At 36.0% G+C, this 19,810-nt stretch overlaps 1 protein-coding gene across 1 annotated transcript in view; it reads left to right on the top strand.

Moving 5' to 3' along the window:
• CADPS2 (calcium dependent secretion activator 2) overlaps window positions 1-19,810 on the top strand; it is a 310,672-nt gene that overhangs the window by 233,317 nt on the left and 57,545 nt on the right. Inside the window, 2 exon segments of the mRNA XM_068669603.1 lie at window positions 12,869-12,972; window positions 16,459-16,615. Coding sequence (XP_068525704.1) covers window positions 12,869-12,972; window positions 16,459-16,615 — 261 coding nt within the window.

The raw sequence follows: 19,810 nt of genomic DNA, 5'->3' as shown, positions 1-19,810 counted from the left end.
CTATGACCTTTGTGCTCCAAAACCTCAGTTGTACACTTCTGTATAACATGTATACAGAAAAGCAAAAATCTTTCTTTCCCACACATTTGCTATTCTTATTTTTTTCTCAGGCCCATTATGTCAGAATCACAAACCATTAGGCACAGATGACATATAAGCACAGAAAAAAAAAAAAGAAAAAAAAAAAAAAAAGGACTGCACCTATTTTCAGTCATTTTACATTTGGTTTAAGGATGCTTTGAGAGGAACTATTGCCATGTTCTTAAGATTCTAGGATAGCAAAGCTGTCCCCTAAGTGACCTGGCAAATGGCAGTATTACAGAGTGGATGAGAGGAAAGCCTATGGCATACAGTGAGTAAATGGAAATTTACTGCATGAGTTAGGTGAAACTAGAGGTTTGGAGGTTGTATTTATAATTTAATTGCTTAGTTTAATTATGTTTCTAACTGAAATACAGGTGAAAATTAATGAGACCACTCTGAAAAATTAATTTTATTGAAAAAAGTAAACAGACTGTGTTGCATGAGAATTTAATGTTGCATTGAATCAATTTATCTGGTGTAAAAGGTGAAGTAGTTAGATGGAATCCAAATAACATTTGATCTTGGGCATCATTCATATTTTAGCCTGGCCAACAGAGCCAAATCCTGTTCCTGTTGGTGTCACTAGCTGTACTACAAATTTCATCATGAGCTTGATGTACAGCACGTTTAGCCCTAGAACCACGTATTGTATTGTTGTGGAAAATAAGGAAAACTATTTCTTGATAATTATTTTTACCTTTTAACTTGTAACTGGATACCGTATAGAGAATCTTGAATTGCAAGAGTGTCCTTGTTGGGTAATGCAGAGGTGAACATGCAAATTCTTTTCGTTGCGAGAATCCTTTCTCGGCAGTGTGGTTGCCAGGTTCCCAGGTCTATTCCCCAAGTGCTCTCATTTTCACGGTCTCAATTGAACAAGACTCTGAATGCTTTCCCAGAAGACGGTGGTTACTTTCTTAATGGCAGACGCAGTAGTATAAGCAGCACTTGTATTAACAGGATTTGTTTGCAGTCAGGATGACATTTTATTTAGCACTCCCATGTTGTTGTACTATTATGAATATAGAACAGCTTTTTTCAATAAAAATTACATTTGCAGTGACAATTATACAAGGTTCAGCATGTCATTCCTTATGACATGTACAGCTGAAATTCTCATGGAGTAGCTAATCTGTTCAGTCAGTATAATTGCCATTATGGAGAGAACAACATCAAACCTACTATTATAATTTTGAACTATGTCTAAGAACTCTCATGTAGTGCCCTTGTAGTTTGCAGCAAGGGTTTATAATTTGTCAAGAAGATGATCATGGCATCAGTATGTGAAAATCTCTTTTTAAGTATAAACTGTTTTCATTTTGGTACATGCTGCCATTGAGACCGCTACCTGAAAGTAGTTTTTAGATCATTTTGTGTATGACATGTTTTCTAGTCTTACTCAATATTTAACTTGAGTTATCTCTCCCAATAGATTATGGTGAACATAATTTGGCCTGCTAGATGCTGAGGCCAGAGCCAAATACTTCAGATGAATGTTGTATAGTTTCCAATGAATAGCTTAGAGAAATTTGCATGCCTCCCTCACCTGTTTTCTCTTCTCCATAAAACATCACCTTACTTATACAGAAATCATATGTTTATTTGCATTTTATACATACCCATTAACAAATACACAGTAATAAAATACTTTATTCCTTCTCAGAAACAATTTTTTCCTCATTTACATTAATTTGAAATCTGAATGGATGAGGAGGAATGGACTCTGCAAGTGCAGTTGTCATTGCCTAAGAGAAGTGGTAGAACCTAACATGTAAACACATTTTTCAGCACAAGGGCATTACTTTTCTGTAGAGTAAAAAAAGGCCTGGGTTAGGGATTAAAGTGGTAAATGGCTGTGAAGCGAACAGGTCAGTATCTGTCATTGTTGGTAGATACTCACTTCTGAGGTGACAGACAGATTGTAAACATGAATTATTAGGTATTTGTCTTTGAACTCATTCTTTTTAAAAGTGTATGGTAACTGAATATATATATACTGGGATCCTTCTGCCAATCAGTTTTAATAAAAGGAATGAGAATAAATTCAATTAAAATCAGGGCAAATAGTTACTGTGTAGCGTGCAATTGCTCAAAGGCAAATCACAGTTGTCATCCCAATATTTCTTTCTCTCAGACAGACTGCCAAAGGCTGAATAACTGTTAACTCCATATAATAGAGGGTCAGGAGCAACTCAACAGTTGCTTTTTTAAAGGACACTGATCGTTAACATACTCATTACATGCAAGTTTCTAAAGGAAAGGGTAGTATGTAAATGCCCTCAAGGCTCAGAAGGATCTATCTGACTTAAAAAGAAGAACACTACAAACATTATTGAAATTGAGAAGACAAGTGGAGAGAGTCATTGTACCTGGAGAGGACTTGATTAAAGCTCTCCATGCATGTTCATTTCACTGAACAAACAAAAATGAATGAGTTGCACAGCTGCATAGCACCTTCTTGGTCTCTGTTTATTGTGCAACTAAAACGAAAATATGAGAATACAATCAAATCCAGATTTCAGTTTTGGAACAGAGGTCTGGAAAGGAACCTGGGGACTGTTAGGTCCTCATCCTGATACCTCCTTCATAAATGTACCCAAATACTGCCTTAACAGCTGGGCTGCACTGTTTTTCATTCTGTATTTCTTCCCCTTTTCTGCCCCCTGCTTCAACCAGGTGAAGACCATTTCAAGTCCTTCACAGAATCACAGAATCACAAAATTTCTAGGTTGGAAGAGACCTGAGAGTCCAACCTCTGACCTAACACTAACAAGTCCTCCACTAAACCATATCGCTAAATTCTACATCTAAACATCTTTTAAAGACCTCCAGGGATGGTGACTCCACCACTTCCCTGGGCAGCCCGTTCCAATGTCTAACGACCCTTTCAGTAAAGAAGTTCTTCCTAACATCCAACCTAAAACTCCCCTGGCACAACTTTAGCCCATTCCCCCTCATCCTGTCACCAGGCACGTGGGAGAACAGACCAACCCCCACCTCGCTACAGCCTCCTTTAAGGTACCTGTAGAGAGCGATAAGGTCTCCCCTAAGCCTCTTTTTCTCCAGGCTGAACAAGCCCAGCTCCCTCAGCCGCTTCTTGTTGGACTTGTTCTCCAGACCCCTCACCAGCTTTGTCGCCCTTATCTGGACTCGCTCAAGCATCTCCTTGCTCTATAAGTTATGAATCACCCTACAGTCAAATTACTACCTAATTTTTAGCACACTACCCTTCTCCTTTATCTCAGATAGCTCCTTCCTTTATTAGCTTCATCTCCAGTCCATCCATACTCTATGATGCGTTTTAGACAATTGTTTTATACTTACACAACCAACTTTTTAATAGCCTTTCATTATCTTTTAGTCTTTTGTTCTTCAGTTTTATCATTTTAGAAGCCTTTCTTTATTAAAGTTTGAATTGAGCCTTGAACATTGGTGACTGTGCAAAGTCATGTCCATGAAATGCCTTGCACAGTTCTCAATCTGCACCAGTATGGTGGCTGCACACTAATGGCTACCTAAGCTCCACCATGCCACTCCTTCATCCTCATTCTCTTCCCTTGCTCCATGTGGGGTCCCTCCCACGGGAAGTTGTCCTTCCCAAACTGATCCTGCGAGGACTTCCCACAGGCAGCAGCTTTTCAAGAACTGCTCCAATATGGGTCGGTACCATGCAGCATGTCCATCAGGAGCAAACTGTTCCAGTACACGTCCTGGACAAGTGGCAGTTCCCCCCAGACCCCTGATTCTGTGTGGGCTCCTCTCCACAGGTGCAGCTCTGGCCTATAGTCTGCTTACGCAGGGCCTCTCCACAGGCTACAGCCTCCTCCAGGCTGTAATACACAATAAATGTTTGTTCATTGTCTTTTGTAAAAACAAGGAGTTCTGTTTGAGGATCGGGAGTTGTGAAAACTCCCTGCTGAAGTAAGGAGCTGTATAATGCTTGGCTAGACACTATGAAAATTCTTTTGCTTAATGTAACAAAAAAGAGAACCCCCCCTTCTTCTCTCCTTCTGCATCTCAGTTGCCTCTTTTGTTTAAAGACACTGCTGCAAAGCTCATGTAACCATCTCCTGATAAGTTGCTAAACTAGTGTATCAGCATCCTGCCTTCCTGTCTCACGCTGGGCCAACATGACCAAATAAAAAAAGAAGTTGAACCACAACGCCGAGGAAGACTACAGCCTTCATCTTCACGACCACCAGAGGGACAGAGACGACCCCCTAGCAACAGTGCGCGCAGTCGCAGAATATACCAGGATGTGCTGCTTAATCCCGGAATTACCAAGATATAAAAAGGGACCCTGGTGGGGGTGAGGTGCATGCCGTTGGTGGAGCCAAGACTCCCCGGCCGCCCAGCGCTGTTTTGCTTGCTGTTGCTTACTCAATAAATTCCTTTCTATTATTAATGCAATGCTCTCTGAAAATTAATTAAGGGGGCAACTTATAACACAGGCCACATCCACCTGCTCCACCGGTGGCTCCTCCACAGGCTGCAGTGTGGAGATCTGCTCCATGGGCTGCAGGGGGACAGCCTGCTCCACTATCGGCCTCTCCACGGGCCACAGGACGCCTGGAGCACCTTTTCCCCCTCCTTCTTCACTGACCTTGGTGTCTGCAGGGCTGGTTCTCTCATTTTTTCTCACTCCTCTCTCCAATCTACTGTTGTGCAGCAGTTCTTTCCCTTCCTTAAATTTGCCCTCCCAGAGGCCCAACCAACATCACTCATGGCTCAGCTCTGGCCAGCAGCAGGTCCCTTTTGGAGCCGACTGGAGTTGGCTCTGATCTAACACAGGGCAACTGCTGGGTTCTGCTCACAGATGCCACCCCTTCAGCCCCCTTGCTACCAAACCCTTGCCACATAAGCCCAATACAACCATAAATGCTTAATGTAATATGTTTGAGAAATGCTGGTGTTTTCCTGTCTGTATCAGGCTTGTGGCACACAGCTGTTCTGTGAAAAGTTAATACAATCCAGTCTGCATAGGCTGATCATTTCCAACTGCTGAGTTATAGCAAATGTTTACTGCTGTTCATTTGTCAAGTGCATTGCCCTTCCTCTTAAAGTATTATATTTTGTTTTTCCTTCACATTCTTTGGTGTTCTCCAATTCTTCTGTTACTGCATTTTGACCTTGCTCTCTATTTCCAGTGTTTTACAACATTGTTACCTGCACATTCTTAAAATTTATTCTGAAGTCATTGGTGCAAATATTAAAGAAGCTCACTCCTACAGTGGATCCTCAAGGAACTCCTCAAGAAACCTTTCTTTGCTCTTTCTCAACACTATCCATAGCCTTTCTCTTGAGGGAGCTTCTTTATCCAACACATTTTCTTTTTTAATCCTCATTTTTGTCGGCTTAACTGGTAGTCTTCCCATGAAGCCCTGTATCAAATGTTTTAGTAAAGTCAGAATAGATGAGATCTACTGAATTCCTTTCCCACGAAAATATCCTATCAAGAACAGCCACTGCACAAGTCTAGTGCAAACTACATTTGCAAATATGTTTTATTGTTTTCATTGTATGTCCTACATTAGTCATTTCTTCAAATTTCCTTTTAATCGCCATCATCACTTTTCCTCACTCTTTACCTGTAAGCATTAGGTTTGCTCTTGTCACCTTTCAGTAACAATTCAGAAATTTAGACTCTTAAAATTATTAGATTGATGAAAAACTAAGTCTGCACTTTCAAGTGCCAGTTGTCTGGCACAAGGATGTCAAATATTCAGCTCCTTTAATTCATGGAGCTCTTCAGTTTGCCATGTTTGTTACCTCTGAGTTTTCTTCCACGGGAACAGAAAGTGCTAAGAACATTAGCTCTTGCCCCCTTTGAAGAGAAATTATAAGCAAGGAAAGGAAGAAAATACCAAAATACCAAGTGCTAGTATCTCATCTGTGTTTCCAAAACCAGAACACAAAGCATCATAAATTAGATGACTTTGATCAGTAATTAAAAAATGAGATTTCTTGTTATCTCTGAATTTTTGTTACTGCTTTTACCTCTTCAGATTTCATGTTTCTTTTTTCTTTCTTTCTTTCTTTCTTTCTTTTTTCTTTCTTTTTTTCCCCCAGCTTCACATGAAGCAATAGTTTCTCATTCTTGTAAAGAAATGTGATTGTTCCATGAAGGTAATTCCATTGAATATGATAATAAATTTGAAAAAGCTGAAAACATTGTAGTGTCACTCACTTTATAAAACAATAGGTTATAAACTAGGAGATGTAAACTCTAACTTTCTATAAATCTCATAATTTTTGTGTACAAACAGTTTAAAACTATTTTGTCTCCAGAATTTAAAATCCTGTTTAATTCTTAGAAAGCAATTATGGAAAGACTATTTTCAACTTCACAATTAAAGCTAAATTCCATTATTTATATAAGGTTAGAATTCTTTTTTAATCAGAAAAATATAGGATGTCCTCCCAGATGTCCATTCCTTACTTTTTTATTGCAGAATTAATTCTGTGAGAATTTGCAAGAAAATCCACCAAGGTCAAATCTAAATTATCTGCCAATGGATTATCCTACTTGCAGATTAACTCTGGAGAGTCAGTTCAGGTCTAGTAGCATAAATTAGCTCCAGTTTATTGTCATTTGTACTCCCTTTGTTACAAGTCTGGAAGCAGCACTGCTGGTTTTGCATGTCAAAAAGTCTGAATTAGCTGGCCCTACTGGAGCAGAATTAACTTCATACATCTCAAATTATGATGCATTTTATTATCAAATTATATTATGGCCTTTTACTTCAGGGTTTCCCTGTCATCTCTGCATTTCCCTGTCACTCTGCATTGGTATGAATTCACTTTCAGGCTCTGATTTAGAGTGAATCAGCCATGCACTATAGCAAGAGAGCTGGTATAAAATAAAGGAGAGTTCATTTAGATTCCATGCACTACAATTGGATCTGGAAAGAAGTACATATAGTTTAGGTGCCTTTGCAGAATATCTGGACAAGCAGTGTTTCTTCAGAAACTAAGATTTCCTCAGGCATACACTGCTGTGTGCACAGCACATCCTTGAAGGAGTTTGATTGGGGTTGTTTAGTCTGGAGAAGAGGAGGCTCAGGGGAGACGTTATTGCTCTCTACAACTACCTGAAAGGAAGCTGTGAGGAGCTGGGGGTTGTCCTCTTCTCACAGGTAACTAATGATAGGAGTAGATGGAATGGCCTCAAGTTGCACCAGGGGAGGTTCAGGTTGGAAATGAGGAGACATCTCTTCTCAGAAAGAGTAGTCAGGTATTGGAACGGGTTGCCTGGGGAGGTGGTGGAGTCACTATTCCTGGAATTCAAGGAAAGGTTGGACGTGGTGCTTAGGGACATGGTTTAGTGTGTGACGCTGGTGGTAGAGGGAAGCTCTCTCAGCTTCCTTGGCCATGGCAGGAAGTGATGATCCAAAGGAGGAGCTGTTCTTAAACATCACATGATTACTTGTCTTTTTTCTAGTATCCCTACCATTAGTCAATAGAAGATTCTGTGGTGTGGGGACAACCTGGCTGTCATGAGTGTCTTGGTTTGAATCCTCTTTAATTAGGATATTGCTCAGTCATCATCTGGATAATAGTACTGCCCAAGCACCTTCTCCTTGTCACTGTTCCTGCTTGTAGCAGATCCCATCCTGCTGATCAGTATCATAGTGGTCCTGCTGGGAAGACAGATTTCCTCACTCCATTCCCCACCAAGAAAGACAGAGCTTAGCTGTTCAGCCTGGTTAATTGTCATGGTTTTTGTCTCAAAGGCTAAGCAAGAACACTTGGAAATACAAAACAAGGTTGTGATGGAATTTTATAAAGCATAGAATTTGCTATTATATATCAGTCATTTACAAAAGCAATATCACAATACAACCTTGGTAAAGTAAGCATTAAAAGAATTAAGAAGAGGTTAATTGAGAGACCTAAGAAATTGCACATCAAACAGTAATTGCCACTATATCAACAGAGTTCTAGAAGAGACTTTTTTGTGTGTGTGCTAGACCCAGTGCTATTTCACATTTTCATATTCAGTGGGCGTAGATGTAAAATCTTAGCTTAAAGATGTACAGATAATGCAAAGCCCTGTGGGAAGTAATGATAGCAAAACATTGGTGTGATTGGGAGTGCTTGGAAACCTTAAGTCTTTCAAGCCAAATATGTTCTAATATAAGTAATGCAAACATACATACTGTAAAATAATAACCCTAGCATAAAAAGGAATGCAGGATGTACAGAATATGGGATTGTACCTGGTAGACATTCATTCTGAAGTGCATTTGGGGTAAAAGCAGACAAGCAGCTTGTCAAGCTCACAGTACCCAGATGTGGCAGAACAAGGCAGCATGAGTAAAGTTGTGAGGGCATCTGGTACTTGAGTCATCCTGTAGTCAATATTTTTAAGATCTATTAAAAAATTGATATAGAAAAGAGATACAAATATTTTTAATGATGGGAAAAGCATACAGTTGAAGGACTCTGTTGGTTCAGATCCTTAAAGATAAGTGGCTTATATCAGAGTGCAGAACACCTTCACAGAGGAAAAACAAACAGGAAGGGAAATGTCTCTTCACTTGGCAGAGAAAGGCGTAGTAAGACCAAAGAGCCAAAGCCAAGCAAATGCCAATGAGAAATTTAACACACACATTTAACAGTGATGGCGCTTACATGCTGAGGGGTACAGGAGTGAACAAGCAAAGTGAGTTGTCTTCAAAGATGAAATCTTTTCTGGAAAGCAAGTATAAATTAGGCTTCAGACAAACTGGGCTCAGTGAAGAAGGTACTGGGAGAAGTTCTTTGACCTGTGTAACATGGGAGGTCAGACTGGATGATGTGACAGTCCCTTCTGGCCTTAAACTCCATCTGTCCATGAAGCAGTCACCTTTTCATTTCAATAGCTTTTTACTCAGTTAACTTATCTCATTTAACATTTTTTCCTTGGTACCTATGTGACTCACTGATAATGTCTACTTGAGAAAGCATCCATTATTCGCAAAGCCTGTTTTGCTTTTTCATTTTGGCAGAATGTGAAGCAGAAAACAGATGATTGATGGCTTTTTCTGTTTATTTTCTAAAAGATGTCAAGCAGCGTATTTACTGACTCAACTCCTGCAGCAACTTGTTAGCTTGAGCAGTGTAAACACATCTTAACAACCCTTAGTAATTGTGGGGAGAAAGACATGATAAATATAATGAAAACTGACAACACTGATTTCTATCTTTTTTTTTTTTTTTTTTACACTTATAAAGACAAACACAGTATTGTGATGTTTTGGGTGTTCTAAAACTTCCAGATAATGGTTTATTGGTACTCCCATTTCAAATATACTACCCGTTTGGTTAAAAAAAAATAAAAAAATTAAAAATTAAAGTTACTATTTAGTTCATTTTTCTCAAATTAGTTCACGGCCACTTGTTTATACACTCATATAAATTCTGTCTGTAAACCCATGCTTACAAGATTTTGGAAAAATAAATGTCATTAGATAGTGAAAAAGACTAACTGATGTAGTAATTTACGTACAGAAAAAGTGGCTTTATATGAAGACTAAGTGAAATGTGGGAAAGCACATACCATCCAAACAAAATTGCCGTATAGATTATTTCTTTAACAAAGCAGACAACCACAAAATTAGACAGATTTGTCCAATGATGCAGAATGAGTTCAGTTAGTTACTGCATTTTCTTAACAGCAAATCTGATGATAGAAAAATAATGATTTTAAAAATATAATTGAAAATTGTATGAAGTATCAAGAGTAATTTGCATGTTTTTAATTAGTAGAAAGTAGTTTCAAAGTACATGGAGAATTTCATGCAAATGTGAGACTAGAATTCACTAAGACTAATTTCTCCCATAATTTTAGGTATTCCTACTATGAAACATCATTTCAAAATTTACCATATTCACATCAAAAGAAAATTCTGGTTTCTTAACCTCTTCTTTCTCCTCAACATACTGATCCTATTGAAAAACTACTGAACATTAGTCCTATAACGACTGGAATCCTTGCAATTTCTTTGATTTGTTTTGATGCTAGCATCATCCCTGATAGTAAATAGGTCTTCTCTTTACATAGTGTTTATCAATCTGATGGATATATAGGAGCACTTTTGATTCACTCTCATCTTTCATTTTATTAGACTTCTTATGCCTTTAAAATAAACATACTAACCAACCAAGAAACAAAAAAACCTCCTTTGCTTATCCTTTCGATGCCATTTCTGATTGAAATTCATCATTTCAACACAGACTATCTCTGTATTTCCCAAGTGCTAGCTCAATTGAATTAATATTTCCTAGAGCCCGTATTTCTCTTCCTCATGATATCATCATAAGTGTGGTTCAGGATAATCTTACGTTAGCTACTAAGTCTTTGGTCTTTCTCCAGCTCTCCCTGATATGTATGTTTAATAACCTTTTTAGGCTGTCTTGAACTTATTCCAGGTATGGAATAAGCAAACTTATTCCAATGCAAAAAAATAAAAATAAAATAAAATAAAATCTATCTATATATATTTAATAGTTTAGAACTTGTTTAATGTCATTAGAAATGAATACAACTGTGAATGCAGTTATTTTGCTTGTTTAGTTAATGCTAAAAGCTATAAAGAACAGGCTGAATTTGTAATAAAGTGAGTTGTTTATGCTGAAATCAGACGTGCTAGTCTTGCTCTGTATTACTATCACTGGTTTCTTCCTAACAATTATTAGCATCAATGATACTGATACCAATGTATTAGTTGTATGAATGGTATTTGTTATGTATACATGGAGAGGAAGATGCTTACCACTAGAAGAAACAGCAGTTTCTGTCCAGGATAAACACAGAAACCGGTTTAAGACTGAATCTAAACCGTAGCCTTTATGCTATAACCTGACAGGGGATGGACCAGTCCTTTCTAAACTCACTTAGTTTATACATTAATATAGTCGTGGTTATACTCACATAAAGAGTTCTAGAGTATCAAATTTGTAAATTCAGTAAAATATTAATAACCATGATCTTGACACAGTGGATATAGTTTTGTGTCCTGGTGTGTGTTTTGTGCTTAGTCAATGTTCATACAAAAACCCTTTCTTCAGTTAGACCGTGGTTTTAGAAATCATATTATATGAATGAGTCTGCTTATGTGGTCTATTTTAATGAGCTTTGAGGTTTGTTTGTAGTTGCTTCAGTACCTAATTTGCTTGCTTTGTTATTGGCATTAGGATAATGTGTTTTTATACTCACCTTTAAGTATGTGTTTGCTGGAGGTTCGAATGCACTGTTTCTTCAAAAATTGCATTAAAGCTCTGTTTCATAAAGGTACTGTGCATCAGAGTGTTAGCCTTGAAGAATTGGATAAGGTCACCTGCCTTTAAGATGTCTGAAAAGTTGTTTTGACTTGCCAGAAATGTTAAGTGTTTAAACATATTTAGTGCATGCAGTTTGATATTCTTACTGACAGCTAGGAGATCATGTAAGTTTTTTAATTAATCTGATAATGTTCTATGTCATGATGAATGCATGAATTGGGAAAAAATGTCAGCTGAAATTTCTGCATATGATGGCATGTATTCATATGAATCACTATTCATGTGATCTGTGACTATGCACAGAAAACAAGGAAATAGAATTCCTGAGACTTTCCCTCACCTTGTGTTATCAATTTCATAAGTCAACTGCAAACCTATTCAATGTGACCCACCTGATAATTAAAAATACTTTAGATAAGACTATACTGTATGTCAAAATTCCATCCCATGGTTTGTCATCTGGGAGAAGAGCTTTGTTGAATAAGCAGCCTCAGATACCTAATACCGATGTTCTTCCAAGCTATAAAAATATGTAGCTGGAAAAATTACTTTCAGTAATTAATCTATGCTTGTAGAAATCTCCGTAATTCTCTTCCCTTGTCTCTCATGACTATTCCTGCGATATTCCTGTAGCCCTATGACTTTTTTTTTTAATTAAAACTAAGGTGATTTTAATTGCTCTTAAAGACTTTTAGTTAAATCTTTTACCTTTGTTGTTTGCTTTCTTTTTGAAATCTGTTCTTTATAATGAATGATCCTCATGTCATTTGTAACTTTTGCATTTGTCCTTGTTTTCTTTTATTTGGAGTTTTCGGTTGGTTTGCATCAATTCTGTCATAGCGTGTGTTTTATAGTGCTACCTTTTACTGAATACTGAATAGAGTGATTAGATTCAATCATATTAGTGAACAGCAGGTAGAAATGAGTTATTTGAATAATTATTGTTTTGCACTTTTCTTATTTTTAAATATACCTAAAATGTTGTGTCTTATTTAGATAAAACATGTTTGGAATTTTTCACTGCTGCAAAATGCATGAATCTTGCTGATGACAGTAATGAGTCATCTAGTGAGAATGGCATTGTGTTGAGCATACAATAACAAAAAGGGTCTCAAGTGTCTGCTGTCTTTGTATCTCCGACCTTGAAGAGAATTAGAACTTGCTTGTTGCAGAAGTTGAGCATCTAATACATTGATGCACCTGTTAGTTCTCACATATTAAATCAGATAATGTTTATAATGATCAGTAATTCTTTGTGAAGTAAGTATTTTCTCTTTCTTGATCTGGGCATTCAGCTGCATTTACTTACATTAAATGCATTAAATACTTAATATTACTTAAATTACTTACATTAAATAATTGTCTTCAACATGTGAAATTACTTATACTACAAAAAAAATGTAACTTTGCACTACCCCCATTCCTTTCTGACATCATTTTCTCTTACTACGGACAAACATATTTATTGTATCTTATTTCTAACTGAAGCAATTTTGGTTGGCTTTTTATATTCACATAGAGGCCATGAACCAAGCAACACCTGCTAGAAAACTGGAAGAGGTTCTTCACCTTGCAGAACTCTGTATTGAAGTATTGCAACAAAATGAAGAACATCATTCAGAGGTGAGGCTGTAACTGTAGAGAATGGTTTGTTCCTTCATTTTTTCTCTCCTGATGCGAAGCATTTCTGTCAAGAAACATTTTAGCTTTACTTTCTGACATATGTTTAAGGCAGTTCACATTTACAGAGGAATAAGGGACTTGAAGCTTATGAAAAGTGAAGTGACATAAAACTCTACTTGAATCACTTGAATGTATTGTAGGTACAGAAACAAAAATTAAAGAGCATAAAATAGAGAAAACATCTTTGTGCCAGAGGTGGTGAAATGGTATGGAAAACATTCATAGCCCTATACAGTTGTTCCTTCCAACTTTTCACCTCTTGTTCAAAATAGACAGAAAACGTTACTCAATGCTAGTTTACATCATGCTGTTTAGATCTCAATTTTAAGATTAAAATAATGACAGGTATAATAATCACATTCAGATTGCTCTTCTGGAAAAGTAATTGTTTTAAACTTGCATTTTTAAAAATAGCATTATAAGGTAGGAAATATAAAACAGAACAGTTTTATGTTTCTTACTCTCAAATCTTTTGCTTTGTGATACAGAAACCATAATATTTAGAATATTTAGAATTGCAACACCTTTTATATCAAGGTACTACAAAAATAAACTTGACCAGGTAAACATAATTGTACATATTATTAACATTTAATTAATTTATATATTTTTCTAAGGTTCAGGAAATTGTTTTTAAAATGTTCTAAAAAATCAATAAATATTTTTGAGGAAAATATACAAAGAGATAAACATGATTTAGTATATGTAGTTCTAAATATGATCATTCAAAACATCTGGTTTAATATCACACTATGGAATCTAGTTTTTAGCCTACATCTGTCATGTGTGAACTTGTTACAGATATTTTATCCTATACTGAAGAAACAGCTGTTTCAATGATTTGAAATGAATTCCCTGGAGGTCCTGTTCTACACTACTGTTGCCACTGTGTTACTCTGTAATGATTACTTAATAATATATATATATTGTTGTCTTTGTCTTTTGAGGAACTGCATTAATATAAGAATATTAGACTTCTGTGGAAAAGAACACAAAAGAAACAGATCAAATGATATGAGTATGATTGAACATCTCTGTTTAAAGATTACTGTCCATACTATTGCAGTCAGAGATGTGGTATTTCTCAGAAGGATAAATATATTGCATGTGCCTTCAGAAAAATCAGTTCAGCAAAAGTTTTCAGTCTAAGACAGCCTGGAAAGAATGATAGTTTTAAGATTATTTTCCCCTTCCTTGTTTTATGTAACATATGTTCAATTTTACTGACATTTATAGAACATGAAGAATTTCAGTATTAAAGTATATATGAGAAAAAGATCACAAAAATTATACGCTCCCTAAGTACAACTGAAAACTAAATATGGTGACTTCACATTGTAATGTTAAGTAAATGTTCAGTGTTTGATGGTGCAATTGATGAAAAGAATCGGTAATCTCTAAAACAGTTTGTCACACTTTTTAATACTAGATTTTTTTTTTTGTTCACAACACTTCCAAATTTCTGGGATTCCCAAAGGGAAGAGAGGTATGTGACTTACAATGAACTAAGCATTATTATTCACTATTTAGAGCATGGAACAGTGCATTGAATGTGTAGCATAAATTGTGCTGATTATGTCAGGTGTTGTATTGCCACATTTCTGTGTCTTTCTATAATCTCAAAACTTTAATCTTCCTTTAATCAGGTCAGTGCTATTATTCTCTAAGAATATGTGTCACCAATTGCTAATTGCCTTTAGCCTATTTTCATATTACCCGTTATGACTAAACAACCATTTTAGCTGTGGTATTTGTTATTTTGTTCTTGCTGCCTAAGCAGTGATGGGTAGTTTTGGAGAGGATCAGAAGATTTTCCACCTGGATTCATTCAAAGTGTCATTTGCAAAGCGGAAGGAGATAGAAAGAGAATGTGCTGTTTTGCTCTGATTCGGGGTTGGGTTGTTTCTTTTGATTTTTTGTTGGCAATATTTTTAAAAAGCATTTTGAAAAGAGACTCCTGGCAATGAGTATATATACATTTCATTTCTTCTTTATTTCTTTGCATTTAGTTATTTTTTTAGGTTAAGAATGTTTCTGTAAGGAGCTTCCGTTGAAGCAGGATTTACTAACGAGAAACAATCCAGTTGAGGAAAAGGCTACACTTTAAACTCTTGCCAAAATTTTTGAAGCCTCATCTGTCCTTTTCACTGTGATGTCAATCAGCATCCTTAAGTTTTGACAATACAACACATCAAGTGTCTTTCAGTGATGCTTTCAGGACACCAAACATTTCTTTAAAACATTTACCAATTAATCTTTTCTCCATTTAAGCTGCAATCATCCACCCAAAAATGTATTGTAGGCGACCATCAGAAAGTCCAGGAGGCAAGAACATATTTGTAGACAATTTTTCAAATGTTATCTCTTACTCGATGCCTTTTGGGCCTGAGTAGATAAAGTATGCATACCCTGAACCTGCATTTCAGAAATGCAAGTGAGTATTTCTATGACTTTTTTGAAGTTGTGGGAATTCAGCACTTGCATAGATCAAGTTATATATGTCCCATATTGGTAACTCAAAAATATTCAAAACAAGTTATTTGAAGACAGGGGAATAAGTCTGAAAGCAAAAGCTTTATCTAGTATGCGTAGGTATTTCTCACCTTCAGATGTTTTCATTAATTCTGAACAAAACAGTCTCAGCAGTGTGTGATACTCATCCTGTTTCATAAGCTTACCTCACCTTCATCTTTAACTCCAGGCTCACAGCTCCCTTTGATTCAGTTTCAATACTGACCTTTCAAAACCTAGATTTGAACAACAGTAAAAAGTTACAAGAATTACATATGAAGCAGTCTTTAATGTGGAGGCTTTACTTACTGATGCACTGTTTTTCACAATTTCATCTTTTAATCTAAGTTTGCCTAAGAATCTTATTTTTTTACCAACATTTTTAACATGTTCTTAAGGTGCTGAAAATTAGTAGAGACCTTCAAGACCTTCAAGGAATAATACTTTGCATTCAAACCATCCCTTCTGATTAAGAAATGAGGGCAAAATGTATACATATACGTCAATTAAATGAAAAATGAAAAATAAACTAAGCTGATTATTTATAGCTTGAAAATTAAACGAAATCAAGAAAAGCGTATGAAAAGCATTTGTCTTTTTTTTTGCTCTGGCCTCAGGATATTCTATGATTTATTGTCCTTTTCAAATGGAGCTCTTGGCAAGTTTTTTGGTGGAACGGTTGCTTTTTATTTGTTTTACATTTTTGTTCTATCCTCTTTCCCAGTGAAAACAATTTGATTTCTTATAACATTGATGCAAGATTTTACAAAATATTTTCACATTTTTCACTTTGGCACTTTCAGACACTCTGAATAAGATAGGACAAGCAGTGACATATCCAAATGTATTTTGCTATAGATCCAACACATCTCTTTTTCACTTGTGCTGAGTAATTCTATTTCATCACATTTGCAGGCATTTGCTTGGTGGCCAGAATTACTGGCTGAGCATGCAGAGAAGTTTTTGTCTCTTTATTCTGTTGATATGGATTCAGCACTTGAAGCACAGCCGCAGGACTCCTGGGACAGCTTCCCACTTTTCCAACTGCTGAATAACTCCCTCAGAAATGACAGTAAGATCTTTTTTTTTTTTTTTTTTTTTTTGCTGTGTGCATAAGATTTTTCCAATGTACCCACACCCCAGAAATGTGTTTCTAATTAATATAATTAAAATAAGTATCAGTGCCCATGTTTATAATATATATATCTTGGTGCTCCATTTTTTGGAATTTGGGTATTTTCTCTTTATCCATGCACCATCCTTATTCTGGCGACCGTTCAATATCACAAATTTTGCTTTGTTTTAAATTAATGATGTACAAGTAGCATAATAGGTATTTAATATTTCATGTCTGATCTGTACTGCTTAAATAAAATTGTAGTTAATATTTCCTTCTAAGCTGTCATATGCACTACTTTCAGACCAGTTATTATGTTTGTAAAGGTGTTGTAGACATATCATAAATGGGGGAAGATACAAACTGCAAATCAGTATTGTTTTTACTTTGTGTATGTTGTATCATTATTGAAGTTGGTGACCAAAATTTGTTAACTTGCTTTAATTTATCTTCAAAGAGACAATTTATTTTTTTTTAACCAAGAAAATTGTTTAGATATTATTTTTAAATTTTATTTATTATTTTTAAAATTTCACCTTGTTTTACACGGAAAAAAAAATCATAGCATTTTAAAGCACCATAGAGAAAAAAAAAAAGTGTGTTGTTTTACATGCTTATTAATATTCTAGTTTTTAAAAATGAGAAAATTACCTGTTTTTTATTATCATTATCATTATTACTATAGAGATTCAAATGCTATTATTTCTAGTCACTGACTGAAGTTATTCCTAATTTTTATATATATTTTTATTATTATTACAGATACAAACAATCAATTTTAACTCTTCCTGGAAAAATTATTTCATGTCTGTGGAAATTCAATAGCTTTTAAGAATTTTAGCTCCATGTAGGGAAACTGTGTGACCGAAAGAATGGAAAATAGTACTCAAGAGCTTTTCTCCAAGGCGACACATATTGCAACCTTTGTTATTTATCATTGTATATTGTTACCCTTAGCTGCCAAGTGTTTATTGAAATATCTAGGTCATTTCTGTATAGTACCTCTTGGGCACAGCACCATATCATGAAATGGAGCAACTAGCAAATGTCCAGATCACTGTAACACGATAGATGACTACTCTCACGGAGGGAAAGGGACAAGTGGACAGGGCTACTAAACTAAAGCTGAATCTTAAACAGAATTCTTGAGAGTCACTGTTCCTGCACCACATTGGATATGGTCTAGGGCAGAGCGTCGGAACATTAACATACAGTTTTAGAGGTCTCTTTTCATGAATTATGTTTCTGTACCCTTACACATAGCAACACACAAAATGTCGTATTCCTGATAATTTCTTTTTTTTTTTTTTTACGTGTTGTCTTAGTAAAGAAAACGTATTTCTCTTCACTTAAGATATTTGAAAATGATTGGTCTGGATCCCTTTTTGGACAAAGAAACTGCACAGAATTGCCATGCTGGTGGGTAATGTAAACTTGATTTAGAAAGCTGCTCAGAAGGGTATAGGAATCATGCAGTTGTAGGGTAGATCTCATAAAAGAGTTAGGCTCCTGCAGGGTGGATTCCACATATATTACTTTAAACAGCTGTCAGACCATCTGCTTAAGGTCTAAAATCCAGACTAAAAATCTGAAGTCTATGCTCAGGACACAGTGGGAATTAGGCATTAAAAAAAATAAAAATAAAAATGAAATAAAGAAAAAAGAGTACACCAATGGGGTTAACATGGTGTTACCATTAGGAAGTGCTAACCACAAGCAACCATGTCCAGACTGTTGCCCCATTCTGAAGCTGAAACTCATAAGAGCACCTTTAAAGAGGTGCTTCTACTTTCTTTACTGAAAGCTCCCCTAAAGCCTAAGGCCTACAAATCTGCAAATTCATGTCGCCTTTGCAAGCATACTGGCTCTTCCAGTGTTTTCAGCACCTTCACTGAGCTTCAGTGATGCTGATACAGGATACCGTTCTCCCCATAAACTACATTATTTGAATAAAACTTGGTTTGGGAGCAAAGACATAGTCCTAAGCAGTGTATTTAATTACATCTTGGATGAGAAATGAACAGAGACCAGTTTATCTGATGCAATTTTCTTTGGAAATTTCTGTGACCTTACCCTGTAGTACGTGCTTGCCACTATTTCCATAGTCAGCTGCATTTTAAAATAACAGTGGTGATCGCTTTTTTTTACATGGCTAATACTGACAGTATAGTGAGACCCTCTAATCCTTCCTAGGTTCTGGATAATAAAGTGGTTCTGACTGTAATGATACACTAAAATGGTACTAGATACTCATGGAGTGCAAAGGTCAAAGAGAAGTTAGATGTTCTGAGGTTTTGGTTTCTGAAAGCTGTGGAGGTATTTTTCAGTAATCCTAAAAGAAGGATTTGTGGCACCAGTTTTAACTACCTTACTGAGTCATCTGTGTTCTTTTGTGCATTGGTTCCAAGCTGACAGAGGTAATAGAAACAAACAGAGGTTGTTCTTATAGGCAAAGAAGGGAAGGCCTACATGCTGGTAGGCTACTGATTTTTCTTTCCTTAAAAAATTACATGTATAATAATGCTTAATGATTCAATCAGTCTTGAGAAAGACATTTTATGAAAACTTGGAGAAATATTTTTTCATGTCAAAGTAATTATTAGCAAGATTGTAAAGCCTGGATTGAACGATAAAAAAATGACTGCTGTATTATATGTCACACCTGTATACCAATTTCAGTAATCCCCTAATGGTAATAGATATAGTAAACGACAGTTTCTGGCAAGTGAAAGCCATCTGGAAAATTATACCCTACTTTTCCCCAGAACTCTTGGAAAGAAACCATGGAAATTAGTCACCTTTTAATCGGTGGATATGTTAGCAAGTGGCAAGTGATCATTCTACCGAGAACCAATTCCCAAGTGAAATATAACCACAGTACTTATTCTTTAATTAACATCCTTTTCACCTTGCAAGTGCGTTAAAGCCATTAGAAATAGCTCCCCATGCTTATATAATCAATTTTACAGTCTTCCAAAATGAAATAAATAATTCTGGTTTTACCCTAAATGAAAACCTTTTCCTGAAAACTATCACATCAAGATGGATTTAGAAAAAATCTAAATAGGGAAAAACTGGAATGTGGCCTCATGAGGATAAAAAGGCTAGTGTTAATAATTAACAAGGAGAGTGAAGTGGAGTAAATTAGCC

Source organism: Anas acuta, chromosome 1 (assembly GCF_963932015.1).
Source record: "Anas acuta chromosome 1, bAnaAcu1.1, whole genome shotgun sequence".
NCBI lineage: Eukaryota > Metazoa > Chordata > Aves > Anseriformes > Anatidae > Anas > Anas acuta.
The sequence above is the reverse complement of the archived record's forward strand: the minus strand, read 5'-3'. Positions and strand labels throughout refer to the sequence as shown.